The sequence below is a fragment of the Balaenoptera physalus genome (assembly GCF_965194825.1).
Source record: "Balaenoptera physalus genome assembly, chromosome: 2".
NCBI lineage: Eukaryota > Metazoa > Chordata > Mammalia > Artiodactyla > Balaenopteridae > Balaenoptera > Balaenoptera physalus.
The window spans coordinates 90,462,277-90,477,921 of record NC_138883.1 but is presented as its reverse complement, the minus strand read 5'-3'; the positions used below and the strand labels follow the sequence as shown (position 1 = coordinate 90,477,921).

The 15,645-nt window shown below is 38.1% G+C and overlaps 1 protein-coding gene across 8 annotated transcripts in view; it reads right to left on the bottom strand.

Annotated features, from left to right (window-relative positions):
• Window positions 1-15,645, bottom strand: part of ATP8B4 (ATPase phospholipid transporting 8B4 (putative)) — a 314,688-nt gene that overhangs the window by 99,444 nt on the left and 199,599 nt on the right. For all 8 annotated transcript variants that reach the window (XM_082452990.1, XM_082452991.1, XM_082452995.1 and 5 more), the window contains 2 exons: window positions 11,555-11,625; window positions 6,650-6,732 (listed from right to left, as the gene is read on the bottom strand). In XM_082452990.1, coding sequence (XP_082309116.1) covers window positions 6,650-6,732; window positions 11,555-11,625 — 154 coding nt within the window. The remainder of the gene's footprint in view (window positions 1-6,649; window positions 6,733-11,554; window positions 11,626-15,645) is intronic.

The window sequence follows — 15,645 nt, the reverse complement described above, 5'->3', positions numbered from 1 at the left end:
CTTTTAAAACTCATGGACCGAGGTGACAGCAGCCAGTTTTCACACGGCCTGATCACTCCTAACCAACCAGATCACTAATATTCATAGACCTTGCTTGAAAAAACAAAAACAAGAGTCTTGAAGGAATGAGAGACTCAAGGGCTCTGGGCTGCTTTTCCAACTCCATCTACCTTTCTCCAGTATCATAAAAGTGTCGCTGACTGAACACCCCCAACTGGGACACACACTGGCTTCTTCCCAGACATCCACTGCTAACTGTGAGCGTGCTGGCAGGAGGATTTGGATGAGGCTAAATAACCTGTACAAAGTCACTTTTTATACGAAGGGAAGTGGCTAAGTCCTTGTTTGCTCCCATTACAGCATATATCACAGATATTCAAAAGTAAATGAAAACTGATTTCAACTGGCCCAAGTTGTTTAGACAGTTACATTGTGGAAGAGAAGACTTTTTCTAAACTCTAAGAATTTCAGTATCTTTTTTTCTTGACCAATAATGTACATTCCTGAATTTTGTAGAACCTTGAATTGGGTGTCACCAGCAAAACCTACATAAAATTATGGGTCGACAGCAACCCTCAAAGCTTATCCCAAATTCTTGACCCAAGACTCAATTTCTCAGGCTTCAAACTTGGCCACTTAAAAAAAAAAAAAAAAAAGTGCTTTGGGCAAAAACAACATGATACACAGTTCCTGCCAACAGGAATATAAAAAACAGGCTCATTTGATCATTTTTATTGTCGTAAGCAAAGACTGACATGGAGGCAAATACAGCCTTGAACATGTTGGCTCGCCCCTCCCTGGCCCCAAGGCTCATCCACTTCTGGCCTGACACCAAGGGTGTGGTTCTAGACAGAAACAGGCAGTAAGGCCAAGGGGCTCTGCCTCAGTTTTTGGAGGCCCAACTCCAATGCAGCCCTTCTGGAAGAGTGTGGGCCCAGTGATTTAAATACATACTAAATACAGGGCCTAGTCAAAACAAAGTGGCAAGAACAAAGCCAAACTACTTTTTTTTTTAATCTTTAGAAGTGCTCAGCTTCCCCCTTTCAGCCCTGTCAGCACAAAACACAAGCTTCCCAATGTCTTTTCTGCCTCTTTCCAAAAGGGGTGAGCAGGTTTCTTTGAAGGGAGTACTAGATTCACTTCTATATCCCCATAACCCATCATACTGGCTCCATAATAGGATCTTAATAAATACTTGTTGGAGAGATGGATGGAAAGATGGTTTCAAGAGAGAGACTGGGAGATGATATGAGTATTAGAGCAGATCTAAGATGAATGAAAGAAGTGGTATATTTCCATGGTAATATGATAAAGGGGATTGGAAGACCTAATCGCCCAGCATCAATGGGGGACTTAGGTTGGCCTAACTCTAAAGGGATACAAATAGATCTGAGAACACTGAGAACAAGGTGGGCAACTTAAAGCACATCAGAAGCAACCAAAACTATATTCCTCACATAAAGCATAATAAGGACTAGAGAAAAACTGTAGGACCTTTCTTCCCTTTGCTAATTGTGTCAAAGAGTAAGAGGCAGTAAACAGTCAGATGACAATGGATGAGAAAACAGTTTAGGAAAAATGGCATTGTTTCTCACATAATTATTCACTGAACACATGTTTAGAGAACAAAGTCATCTTTAATGAGCAATAAAATAACTGGGAAAAAAATCATGTCAATAATGAGGTATAAATATAATGAAACTAGCTAGTCACAGTTGTTCGCTTCTCTGAAGATAACAGACGTGTAAGCAGATAGCAATTCATCCAGTGTGCAATCACACAGAAATACTCTAGGCCATACGGAACAAAATCCACAAGATTTCACTCTGAACCCTGCCGGCATTCTAAATGTAGTCAGCTGGATTGTTGGTTAATTACCATCCTAATAACCTTCTCAAACTAAAGTGTTTATCTTAAAGTGGAAATCTATAGTTTATCATGAAAATGGAATTCAGTACCCAGTACTTCAAGATTTTTCCAGAGCAGTTGGCTTTATTTCTTTATGGATATTATTATTAGCAATGCTTCTTGATTATCTGCACTACAACTCTTCCCTAAGACAATTACCTATTAAATAAGACATCATGGGACTTCCCTGGTGGTGCAATGGTTAAGAATCCGCCTGTCAATGCAGGGGACACGGGTTTGATCCCTGGTCCGAGAAGATCCCACATGCTGCAGAGCAACTAAGCCCGTGCACCACAACTACTGAGCCTGCGCTCTAGAGCCTGCGTGCCGCAACTACTGAGCCCACAAGCCACAACTACTGAAGCCCGCACGCCTAGAGCCCATGCTCCACAACAAGAGAAGCCACCGCAATGAGAAGTCCACACACCACAACGCACCGCAATGAAGAGTAGCCCCTGCTCGCCGCAACCAGAGAAAAGCCCGCGTGCAGCAACAAATACCCAATGCAGCCAAAAATAAATAAATAAATAAATTTTTTAAAAAGTAGTCTGAAGTGACAATCTTTAAAAAAAAAAAGCTCATGCCATGCCTAAAGAGGCCACCAACAAGACACTGTCCGTGGATTTAAGAGCAAAAGTGGGGAGGCAGGGAGACTTAACAAGAGACATCCTGGAGCCAGACCCATGTCAGTTTTGACTCTTGGTCTTGTCCCCAGTTTGGAGTTCCCAGTGGGGACTTCTCTAGGGTTAGGACTGGGAAACTCAGGTCTTCAGCTACTTAGAACATGTGATATGTCCTTAGGACACAAGGACAAAAAACTGTAGTTTGGTGTTAAGAAAGTGTTTTGACAAATCTCAGAAGAAAAACCACATGGTAACTAGAAGCAAAAATAAGGCCATACCCAGATTTGCCCAGAAGTCACAAGCTAAAAGATATTCTTAGCACAGACAGAAAGGGCATGCCTCACATGTCTGTCTCATCTATTAGACCTTGCCATAGCCAGGCAGGGCATTTCCAAATGTACACAATGCTGATATCATACTTTTAATTTAAGCTAAAAGATGCAATATCTGGTTTTAATTCCCATGATTCAAGGAAATCTTTTTTTAGTCACCAGAAGAAAACTTGAAATCTACTGATATCCCATTATGACAAAGGTTAACAGAGGAGACATAAAAGAGGGGATAGAAGACTGGAGGAGTAAAAGGATCAAAAGAACCTTGATAATACATGTGAAGATGTGTTATAATTCTACATACTTTGTATTGCAGCTTGTCCTTAGGGGTGCTTAATGAATTAACTTAATAAACTAATTAATAGAGAGAGAGTGATGAAAACAGAAAAGATAAAAAATAACAGAAAAAGAGACAATGTGGATAGAGGAGATAAGTAAACTAACATAAAGAGTGAAAGAGGAAGATGTAAAGAGAATAGTTAGAAATAATGCAAAAAGGGAGGAAAGAAAAATGGTGAAATGGGGTCATTAGAGAAATGTGTGTACATAGTATATGGTATGTGAACGTGTGTGTCACAGAGGCAGGGAGAGACTGAACTTAAAACTAGGGCTTGGAGAAAAGGAAATGAAGGAAAAGTTGAAGGTTATAAGAAAGCAAAAGCAATCGTGGGAAGGATTTGGGGTTTGTTAACTGTCCCAACTCTTTCAAAGACTCTTCCACATCTTGCATCACTCTCTTCGTCTTTAAATTTGGCTGCCAACAGGGGAAATCTAATTTGTATATTGTATCTAATTTACAGTATTTCCCCCTAATCCCTCCGTTCATTTTCAGATGCTTTCTTGGAAACAAGAAATCATACTTTAATATGGCTAAACCCACAGAACATCATATTGCCTTGAACTTTAAGGTAGATTGAAATTCAACCCAAGATTTAAGAATGAAAGAGTAACTTTAGCAGAAATCTGGTATTTAACCCAGAAGTGTACCAGCCTCATAAATTTGGCATTACATGTTCTCTGAAAAGTGACCACAGTTTACGTATAAATGAGAGACAAGAGAGGTCTGTGTTGCCTTTATCTGGAAAAACAATTATATGTTGGAGATTTGGTGAATTACCTGTGCTATGTGAAGTGAATTCAGGCCACAACTATTAAGTAATAATTATTAATACACTTTTAAAATAAATTTTATGAAGCATTAACAGAAGACTATTTATGTATATATGCAAGTCCTTTGACCTCTCAGGACCTGTTATCCCATCTGTGATAAAGGAATTATTTTAGGTGAGGAAGTATTTTCCTGTTTCAGCCCAAGCAGCACCACTTGTACTGGTTTAAATTTGGGATTTTTGTGATAAATTGTGTTTGGAGAAAAGACTCTGAAGAAAAGACATTGTAAAACCACCAGATGACCCCTCTCCTAGCCACTGCCCTCCAGGAGAAGGGGACCCAGCACCCTTGCTTTGTCTTACAAGTTCCCATCAGGAAGCCTCCTCCTCACCCCATCGTTTCACACTCCACTCTCAATCCCTTACCTTAGGCCACTCCTTTGCTCTATCGTGTCTCTCTGGGGCCTGAGGCTGATCCTGTCCCCCATTCTCCGGCACCTGTGACCATTTATTCATGCATTCAGCGAGTATTTATTGAGCACCTATTCTGTGCTAGGCTTTGTTCTAGGGACTTGGCATATATCAGTGAGCAAAACAAAGATCCCTGTGCAGCTTACAGTGCAGCAGGTAGGCGACAATAAATAATAAACAGAAAATAAGCAATTTGTAGAGTATGCCAGATGGTGATAAGTGCTATGAGAAGAAAAAGTCAAGCAGGTTAGGGAGGACTAAGAGGTGTATAAGGAGTCATGCTGAGAAGGAGGATTCTTGGCCCCATTCCTGCAGTTCCAAGTAAGAAATCTACCTAATCCAGCCTGGCCCTTTATACACTATCCTGGAACTGACCTATGGTCAGAGGATGTGTGTGGTAGAGACAGTACTCAACAAATATCCATACTCGTTATTTCCCAGCCTCCCTTGCAGTTAGGTCAGGCCCATGTGACTCACGCTGGCCAACGAAACGTGAGAGGAAGAGCAGCTGAAAGTCAGTTTGTCTCTTTCATCTCATCCTTACTCTGATGTGCTCACCTTAAAGGCCATTAGTCTAGGCATCACGGCTATGAGATGAAGAAGGCCACCCAACCTGCATCAGATGTGACATGAGGAAGAAATAAACTTCAACTGTTTATGTCACTACGATTTCAGGGTTGTTTGTAACTGAATCATAGTGTAGGCTATCTGTACCAGTATCCGTGAAAGAAAATGAACTAGTAATTATAACATCATTTTCTGCTTTTTGATGGTAAAGTAAGCAAAAAGTCATGAATTTTTACCTCCTCATAGACTGACAGAGGTGTAAAGGTACAATTCTGCCAGGAAAGAAATGAGTAAACTACATTTAGGTTGCCCTTTTAGGACTCCGTAAATATTCTATGACATATTTTAAGAAAGTATTTTGATTTGTGAACACAATTTACTTTTCTTGGATTCATATAACAGTAACATTTCATTGAAAAAATTACTTAGTAGAAAATGTGTAATTTGTTTTAATCTAATCAAAATATTTCTTGGGCCATTCAGTTTCCTGGCTATTCCCCTGACTTAAATCTCACACTGGAGGAACAATTTTTTTTCTATAAACATTTTCTACAACACCACTCATTTAAGAAAGACTAAAATATTCACAGTACCAGAGGGAGTTTACAAGCAAATGCAAAGCACAGGCAGTATAAGCTCTAAGCTGTCCACTGAGAAAATTTAAAATTAAATTTGCCTGTGCTCTAACTCATGGGATCATGCTAAGACCCTTGTCCACATTTTCCTCTAGTGGACTCCAAAGAAAACATTTTGAAAGATAGTCTCAAACTCATAAATATTTGTTAATAAATAAAACCAATCTATAGGGAAATACTGATATTCAAGGCCAGACCTATAAGTGTGTAAAGCAAGAAACCACTGAGGGGTGCCAGAAAGGCCCCAAAGCTTCTCCCACAGTCTGTCAGGGTGCCTAGAATCCTACCATTAATGGCTCTCTGCTTTGAGTCGAAGGATTTTGTTTCTCTGCAACAGCTTTAACAGAAAAGAACAAGACACAGCTGGAGTGGAACAGGCAAGAGAGACCATGCTGAGGAGCAGGGGACTGGGTTGAAAGATGTGAGGATGGTGACAGCAAAACCATGGTCTAAAATAAAGTGCAACAGCTGACCAACTGATTAATAAATCAGAATATTCTTCTACAACACCTGCTATCTTTAAGACATTATACCAGGCACTCTGAAAGACACAGAAATATATGAGGCAGGATTACTGTCTTCGTGAAGTCTGCAGTCTAGTGTTTGGCCTTTGTTATGGAGCCAGAGAATGGATGGTTGGTTAAAGCTAGAAATAAGAGTGTGGCCTGTCTTCATCCTCAGCATGTCTGCATAAGGCTCCAAGGAGACCTAGGTTAGGCAAGTGAAGGGTATTGTGGGACTAGAGAGAATGAGATCTAGAGAAGAGGAAACAAGGATGAAAGGAACGATGAACTGATAAAGTCATTCTCCCCTTGGAGAGTAAAAGAGTAAAACACTTTTACTCTTTAGTGTGAGAAGAGATTACAGGCTTTGATGCCTGGAGAATTTTATGCCTTTCCACCAAATAAAAAGAAACATAAATTGAATTTCATATAATTAGTTTGTTACACTGCTTTGTTACAAAAGCTTTTTGAGATTTTTGTTTGTCAGTTTTAAACACTTACCATCAAACTTTGCAAGTCTGCTAATATCTGCTCCAAGTTCTGAGGTAAGTGATAACGCATGGCGCACTTTAAGGTTCGTTTCCCTGTGAAATTAATTGACACGGCATGAACTTTTAAATGGAACAGTCCAACAGCATCTTACACAAAGCCATCAGGGACACTTCAGCAATCTCAGCACATGCAAAACCCAACACAAGAGATTCAAGAAACTCCCTCTGAATGTCATTCACACCTCCCACACTACCTCGGGAAAATGGACAGGGCTTTGCAGGCTCCTAAGAGTTGGCATTCCACCCACGGCACATCTGTGTAACAATAGAGTAATCTGTTTTGCTATTTGAAAAAACAGAGGATGTAATAAATATGCTTTCATTCAAACCTACTTAGACATCATGCATGACTTACAAAACACATTAGGAATGGGAACACAGTTGCCAAATAAAGGAGGCCAGTATCACTCCAGAGTCTGCTATCTATGTAGGAGTTTTACTTGTAAGAGATGGTCATGGCTCATTTCACAGTAGCTGAAATTCAAATGGGAAAAGGAATACAGCTTTCTTTTTCTTGGAGAATCAAGCCAAGAATCCCGTAAGTCTAGAATCATACAACTAGACAAGAACTAAGTAGATCACAGTGAGCTGGTCATCTTCCTCCAGGCAAGACCACATATACATTGGACAGATGGCTCTCTGGTATTCGTGAAATGACCAGCAGTGAAGATTCTATGGCCATCACTCAAGTCTTGTGTTTAAAGAGTTTGCAATGTCAGTTTCCTCACTGAGTTCAACCTAATTCTCTTCTACCGTAACTTAAGATCATCTGTCAGAGTTCTACCTTTATGGAATGTTTAGTAGTGGGCTCATTCAGTCAACAAATATTAATTGAATGTATACCATAGTCACTCATGAACCTCAATGTAGCCCCTAAACGTTATTGTCCTCTTGCAGGAAACAAGTGGTAGGTAAAAAAGCAAATATCGCCTTTTAGAAGTACATGCCAAACCATGAAATAATTGAATTTAGAGAACTGAGCAGGTACCTGAGACTGCATTTAATCTAAAGTTCCCATGAGTGAGCTTCACAATGATGTTACGACAATATATACCCAACCCAAGGAATGCCCATTGGTGAAACAGCTTTCTGCAGGAAACATTAAGTTGAATGTATAATTGAAATGTCTTTGTTTAAAAGTAATCTTATTGATCTAAATCTATCAATTCATAGGAGGCAGAGATGAGTAGGGATTGAAATAGTCAAGAATAACTTCATAATTGAGGCAGATATTGAGCTGGGCTTGATGGAAAAGAGTGAGACAGTGGTGTTGAGGTTAAAGGACCAAAATGAGTTTGGTCATTTAAACGACTTTTCAAATAATTGAAACAGTCAGTCACACCAGCTGGACCAGACAGCCCTCGTTCCATGACCATAAATCCCGTCACTCATCAAAGTTCATCATCATGTTAAGTTACTTCCTCAGGATTCTCTCTACCAGCTCACTTCCACCTTCAGATGTGGAAGCTAAAGGGGAAGAATAATCACACATAGACCTTACTGATAAAAAAAATTTCTTTTCCAAAACTCCTGATCACTACTTTCAGTGTCATGCCATACTCTTCCTTAATCTGCCTCAATATCTTGATAAACTTCAAAATGATTTTCAGCATAAGAAACAATACAGAAAGATCCTTTGTACCCTTTACTCAATTTCCCCTCTGGTACCATCTCACAAAACTATATCACAATATCATGAGCAGGATACCGACATTGACAGTCAAGATCCAGAACATTTCAATCACCACAAGGATTCCTTCAGTCTCCCTTTATGGACATACTCACTTCCCTGCATCCTGAAACCCATCTTTAACTCCCAGCAATCCCTAATCTGTTGTCCACTATTCTAATTTTATAGTGATGTTATATAAATGAAATAATACAGTATGTGACCCTTTGGGATTGGCTTTTGTCCACTCAACATGATTCTGTGAAGATTCATCCAGGTTGTCGCATGTATCAATAGTTCATTCCCTTTTATTGCTCAGTAATATTGCATGATATGGATATACCACAGTTTGTTCAACCACTCACCAGTTGAAGGACATATAAGTTGTTTCTAGTGTTTGGAGATTACAAATAAAGCTGCCCCAAACATTTGTATATAAGTTTTTGTGTAAACACATGTCATTCCTCTGGGATAAATACCTGGGAATGAAATTGCTGTGTGATATGGTAGTTACATGTTTAGCTTTTTAAGAAACTGCCAAACTGTTTTCCAGAGTGATTGTAACACTTTACATTCCCATCAGCAATGTGTGAATGACCCTGTTTCCCAACATCCTTGCCAGCATTTAGAGTTCTCACTATTTTTTCTTTTAGCTATTCTGATAGGTGGGAAGTGATATGTCATTGTGGTTTTAATTTTAATATCCCTAATGGCTAATGGTGTTGAACATCTTTTTGTGTGCTTATTTGCCATCTGTATGTCATCTTTAGTGAAATGTCCCTTCATGTCATTTGCCAATTTTCTAACTGGATTGTTTAGTATTTTTACTGTGGGGTTTTGAGGATTTTTAATATATTCAAGATACAAGTCCTTTGTCAGGTAGATAGGTTGCAAATATTTTCTCCTAGTCTATAGCTTATTATTTCATCCTCTTAACAGGGTCTTTTGCACAGAAAATAATTTTAATTTCATGAATTCCAGTTTGTCAAATTTTCCTTTTATGTATTATGCTTTTGGGATCAAATCTAAGAACTATTTGACTAGCCTTAAATCTTGAAGATTTTCTACTATGTTTTTCTCTAAAGGTTTTATAGTTTTATATTTTACATTTGAATTCAGTTTCCTTAATAGTTACAGGACTATTCAAATTATCCATTTCATATTGGATGGGTTCTGATAGTTTGTTTTCCGATGAAGTGGTCCATTTTATCTACTTTGTTAAATTAACGTGTATAGAGTGGTTTGTAGTATTTCCATATCCTTTTGATGACTTCAGGATCTGTCATAATATCCCCTGGTTCATTCATGATATTGTTAACTTGGGTCTTCTCTCTTTTTTTCTTTCCCTGTCTTCTTAAAAGTTTATTTTATTGATGTTTTCAAAGAACTAGCTCTTTGTTTCATTGACTTTTCTCTATTGTTTTTCTATTTTCAAATTCATTGGTTTCCACTCTTTATCTCCTCCCTTCTGCTTGATTTGAGTTTATTTTGCTATTTTCTAGGTTCATGAGATGGAAGATTAGATCATTGATTGGAGGCTTTTTCTCTTTTCAAGTGTATACATGTATTGCTATAAATTTCCCTCTTAGCACTATTTTAGCCTCTGCCCAGACCAAGGGTAAGATCACACAGGCTGAACTCTATTTGGATAGCTCAATACAGCATTTATTTCGAAGGCAGTGGTTAAAACCATGGGCTCTTTTGTCAGCTGCCAGGTTTGAGTCCTGGCTTCACTCTCTAGAAGTTTGGGACAAATTCTTTCATCTCTCTAAGCCTTCATTTTCTCACCTGTACAACAGGGCTTATATAGTACCTACGTTAGGATTAAATGATGAAATTCATCTAAAGCATACATATAGTATCTTTAAAATGTAAGCATTCAGTAAATATTTTGATGTCAGACAGACAAACCGAATCCACTGAAACAGAATTACTATACAGTCTATTACTAAATTCCAAATTAGCATCAATGTCAAAACTGCATCCTACTCCATTTCTCTCTTATCTCTCTACATCTTCATTTGACCCAGTTCCAAAAGTTGCCTTCTAAAGTAACATCAGTCCTCTTTCTTCAAGGGATCTTGATTGTCACTCCTCTCATTTTCCTTAGAGAATCACTTGAAATTAAAAACAAACAGAAAACCCTTCCAGGGAATCTCAGTGAAAAGTCCCTGTGTAAAGCTATTTACGTATATATGTTTAGCTCGCTGTTTCTGAAAGAAATAAATTCAAGAGAAAAAACAGAGGTTTCACAAGATCTGCAAAGTAATTAGCAAATGGACTTTGCAATTTAGAGTCTTATTTCTTCCAAGAAAATAAAATGAAGAATTAGGGCCTTTTTAGATTTTTTTTTTGATTGAAGTAGAGTTGATTTACAATATTTCAGGTGTACAGAAAAGTTCTTCAGTTTTATATATATATATATATATATATATATATATATATATATATATATATATATATATATTCTTTTTCAGATTCTTTTCCATTATAGGTTATTACAAGATATTGAATATAGTTCCCTGTGTTATAAAGTAGGTCCTTGTTGTTTATCTATTTTATATATAGTAGTGTGTATCTGTTAATCTCAAATCCCTAATTTATCCCTCCCCCCTTCCCTTTGGTAACCATAAATTTGTTTTCTATGTCTGTGAGTCTATGCTTTGAAATAAGTTCCTTTGTATCATTTTTTTTTAGATTCCACATATAAGTGATATCATATGGTACTTGTCTTTCTCTGTCTGATTTACTTCACTTAGTATGATAATCTCTAGGTCCATCCATGTTGCTACAAATGGCATTATTTCATTCTTTTTTATGGCTGAGTAATATTCCATTGTATACATATACCACATCTAAGAATAAGGTTTAAGGTTTAAGTTAGGTCCTGTTTCTAAAGCTATTACTCTTTTTTTTTTTTTTTTTAACATCTTTATTGGAGTATAACTGCTTTACAATGGTGTGTTAGTTTCTGTTTTATAACAAAGTGAATCAGTTATACATATACATATATCCCCATATCTCTTCCCTCTTGCATCTCCCTCCCTCCCACCCTCCCTATCCCAACCCTCTAGGTGGTCACAAAGCACCAAACTGATCTCCCTGTGCTATGTGGTTATCTAAAGCTATTACTCTTAAATAAATTGAAAACCAATCTAAATAATTATTTTGACCTTAATAACTTACCCATCAAGCTCAGCAGTTTCAATATAACAGAGGCCATGTGGCTCACTACTTGACAGGAGAAGCAGATCAGCCTATTTTGAAAAACCAGGATAAAGAATACTTGAAAAGGGAAGATTGATTGAAAGCCTTCTACACTGTATCATCCCTCCACTACTAACGAGCCATCAGAGCCTTAGAAAAAAAGTGAAAGGTGAAGTTCTGTTCCACCTCTCTACCATATGCTCTGAATCAAACCCACCCTCTACTTCCTTGCTCCTGGTTTGCATGCCCTTGACCATCAGAACATAAGCAAGGGGAGAGATAGCATATAAATTAATAGCCACTTTAATTTTTTTAATAGAAATATTTAAATTTTTATATATTTCTATATAAAATTTATATATCTCATAGAAATATATAAAATTCTATTTTCTTTCTTTGATAATTACTAATGGGAAATATAAAACTTTCCCCAATAAATAAGATAACTGGAAATACTTATATGCACATACTTTAATTCCGTGGTTATCAGTTAAGAGCGGAGGCAGGAAAAGAAGATGGGGAAAGACAAAAGTAAAGTAGGATGGAGGAAACTGAAAACAATAGAAAAAATAAGAGAGGCAAGGAAATTTTTAAAAGAGAAAAGGATTAAAGGAAAAACAAGATTAAAACATAAACAAGAGAAAAGAAAAAGATGGTGGCATGTAAGAAAAAGGAAAGAGAAGAAAAGCAGGGGATAAGCAAGACGGCAGGGTAGAATAGAGAACATGGTAAACAGAAAACATTCAGAAGTGGGAAGCTGGTCTTTCACAGAGATAAATTATTCTATTCAGCCATCCATTTGTGTTTTGGAAATGACCCATCACAATTCAGTTTTAGAATTCTGGTAGCTTTCTACATTGGGAAATTGTTTATTTGAAATTTCAAAATTGAATTTTAAATGAGTTTTTATGAAATTCTGAAGGTTTTACATGTTTAAAAAGAATTGACTAAAATTCTAGCAATTTATTTTGACATATTAGCCTAACAATTTTTTAGATCTGTCTAAATGTACAACTGGCATTCCAAAACTGTAAACGTTTCTTACCTTTGTTTTTTAAATATTTGAATTGCCCCATTCTCAAACCTTGGAGGTTAAATTTAGAATCAATCCACTCATTTCATTGTCTCAAGCTTTTAAATTTTCAACTCAAAAATAGGCGTGGTGTAGGTGCATGTAGGGGGGAGGGGGTATAGTTTTGTCTAAGTTGTAATAAAACAGAACTAAAAAGCAACTCAGTGACAACCCCTAACCGAATAAATGGGTTTGCACTATCAAGGCTCTGCCTCAACTCTGGATGAAAAAGCCAGAAATGCCTGTCAAGGCAGAAGTTATTTATTTTCTGACTTCTCACAATGTGACCTGAACAAACCACTCTGAAGAGAACATGTGAAGAGTATATGCCACTCTTGAGCCAAAAATTACCCATCTTGAGTTTAAAGTGAAAAAATGTTATGAAAATTTACCTTGACTTTATTTCTCACATTTAAATTTCAATGAATAAAGGCACAATAGCAGTAGAGCTTCATGCTCTTTGGCCTATGGTTCTCCTCCCCAAGTTTAACAGGATCATTTCAAAAAAAATCCAGAATTCCCTAATTCTATCATCTGTGATTGAAATAGTTATGAGGTTTAGAGAAAGATACCCATTTGTACATAGAGTTGCTTTTCTTCAAAACTCTGCCTAGTAAGAACCATTACTTTTTTCTTGTTACAGTTTAATTTTGAGCTCAGCTGCCTTAAGACATATTTTCGATAAACAAAGGGAGGAATTGTTGGCCACAGTTGGCTCAGAACATGTGACTGAGTCACCACTGCCACCTTCTGACCAGACTCTTTCCTAAGCAGTGACTCAACTTCCTAGAGGCATAAACTGAGAACTGTAAACCCCATGGGTTCTGGGCTAACTCTTCCTGTTCTCTCTACCCCCTGGGAACCTGGGACTTCTACCTTCCTGTCTTCTCCCTTCCCCGCCTCCTCCTGTCACCTCCATTGTCACCTTTCTCTATGTCCTCTGAACCTTCCTCCTGTTTTCCCACTCCCTGATCTCTGTCCTGCCTTCCCTCATTCTTCCTCTGTTCTCCCTGCCCCACTGCTGAGCCTTGGTCTTTCCTTTTGCTAACTTCTCCCTTCAAGTTTTTTAAATTCATTAGTTGAGGAGGAATTGTGAAGGGGCAGGACCATCGGGGCATCCAGTGGAATAAGTGACCAGCTCACTCATCAGCATGCCATCCTATTTCCATGTGCACTCAGTAGTCATTCTGGAAAGGAAGGGCAAGAGAGCTGTAGTAACAGCCCTGTTAGTCCTGGGTTGCCCTTTGGTCAGAGGTTCTGGGAAGGGAGTGGGGCAACACATGGGTGGTCTTAGGGCCCAACAAACCCCATGACTCTGTGAGCCTCAGGTCAGTCCTCCTTAAACTGATCCCTTTAGTATCTCTCAGGGACCCAATTCCTAGTCGATCCAGAAACTGGTGTTTGAGCTGTGGGTGTTTATAATACCAGTAGCCAAAATTTGGTGAGGACTTACTATGTGTCTGGCACTATGCCAATAGCCTTAAATGCAATATTTTATTTAACTCAAAGAAATCCTGAATGTAGGTCTTGTTATCTCCACTTTACAGATAAGCAATGTGAGACTCAGAGAGGTTCAGTAACTTGTTTGCGGCCACATAGTTAAGTAGGGCACCAGGATGTGAATCTAGGCCATCTAAGGCATTTACTGCCAGGAGTACTAAATTAAATAAAAACTTCTTACCTTCAAGGATTTTATAGTTTAGTAAAGGCAGAATATGACAAGGGTTCTAAGTGTCTTATTAACAAAGTGCTGTGGGAGGAATGCAAATGAGAAAGGGAGTACGTCGGGTTGGTAGTTGAGGAAGGGCCTAATGGAATATTCTGGACGGAATGGAGGGCAGGTCTCCGCAGGCAGAGGCATTCTAGCAGGAATGCAGCACGGGGAAGGGAAGGTGTGATTATTGGAACTCACGGGGGGACCAATCACACCCATCTTCCTTAGACCCCCATTTGTACTTTCTGCTGTCAATTATTGGTGCCTTTTCCCCACGCCCTTCCAGGAAAGGCTCAGCTATGTCTCCCAAGAATTAAGGAATGTTTTTCAACACAATGTTCCTTCTCCCACCTTCCACAGGTAACAAAAAGCCCAAGCAGGGGCTTCACAGAAACCTGAAACAAACATACCAGCCAGAGGAACCTTGAAAACCTTGAACATCTTTGAGTTCTAGGTGCCAATGACACTGGACTCCTAGATTTACTAGGCAAGATTAATGTTTGTTGAATTAAAGAACAAATGAAGCAAAACCTCAAGTGATTATAACACCTGAAAGCTGTAGAATTCTTTAAGGGTTTACAAAACACTCTCGCATAATTACGTCACTTTATTCTCTCAACAACCCCATTAGGGGATAATATTGTTCCCATTGTGTGTGTAAGAAACCTGGGAAGGTAATTTCTGGCCTCACAAGCACTAGATGAGCTAAATTAACCCATGTAATGCCCATAGCCTTTACAAAATCATGGTGAAAGTTTCATCACATGTAATAGATGATCCCAAAACTCCAAGCAATATAAGGCCATACTCATGGCCGCATGGAGGTTAAAGGGCAAAGTTCGAACTCGGAACTCTGATCCCAAAATGTATGCTCTTTCCACAGGTTGGCTACAAAATCACTGGAATACAACTATGAAAAACTGACAGCCTTTCACTTCGTTGGTGTTCAAAAACCAAAACTACAATGGTAAAAGAATATTGGGATTTGATTCATGACGTGATGGAAAGATAAATTTGTAGAACTGGAACACCATATTTGGATCTCCCTTCGTTTTTTTTAAGCCATTCTCACATGTGGAATTCTTCTTTATCATCTACAAAATTATCTTTTCTTTTATTCTTTTACAGTGCAAAAATAAGAATACAAAATGGCTCATGCAGTATACTTATGGAAAAATATGTTGATGTGGACAAAAGTCAGAATGAAGTCATAAAAATGAAAATGGGTAAGATTATAGTTAATGTTTTCATTTAAAATTTAAATTTCAGATCCAGCAAATGCAT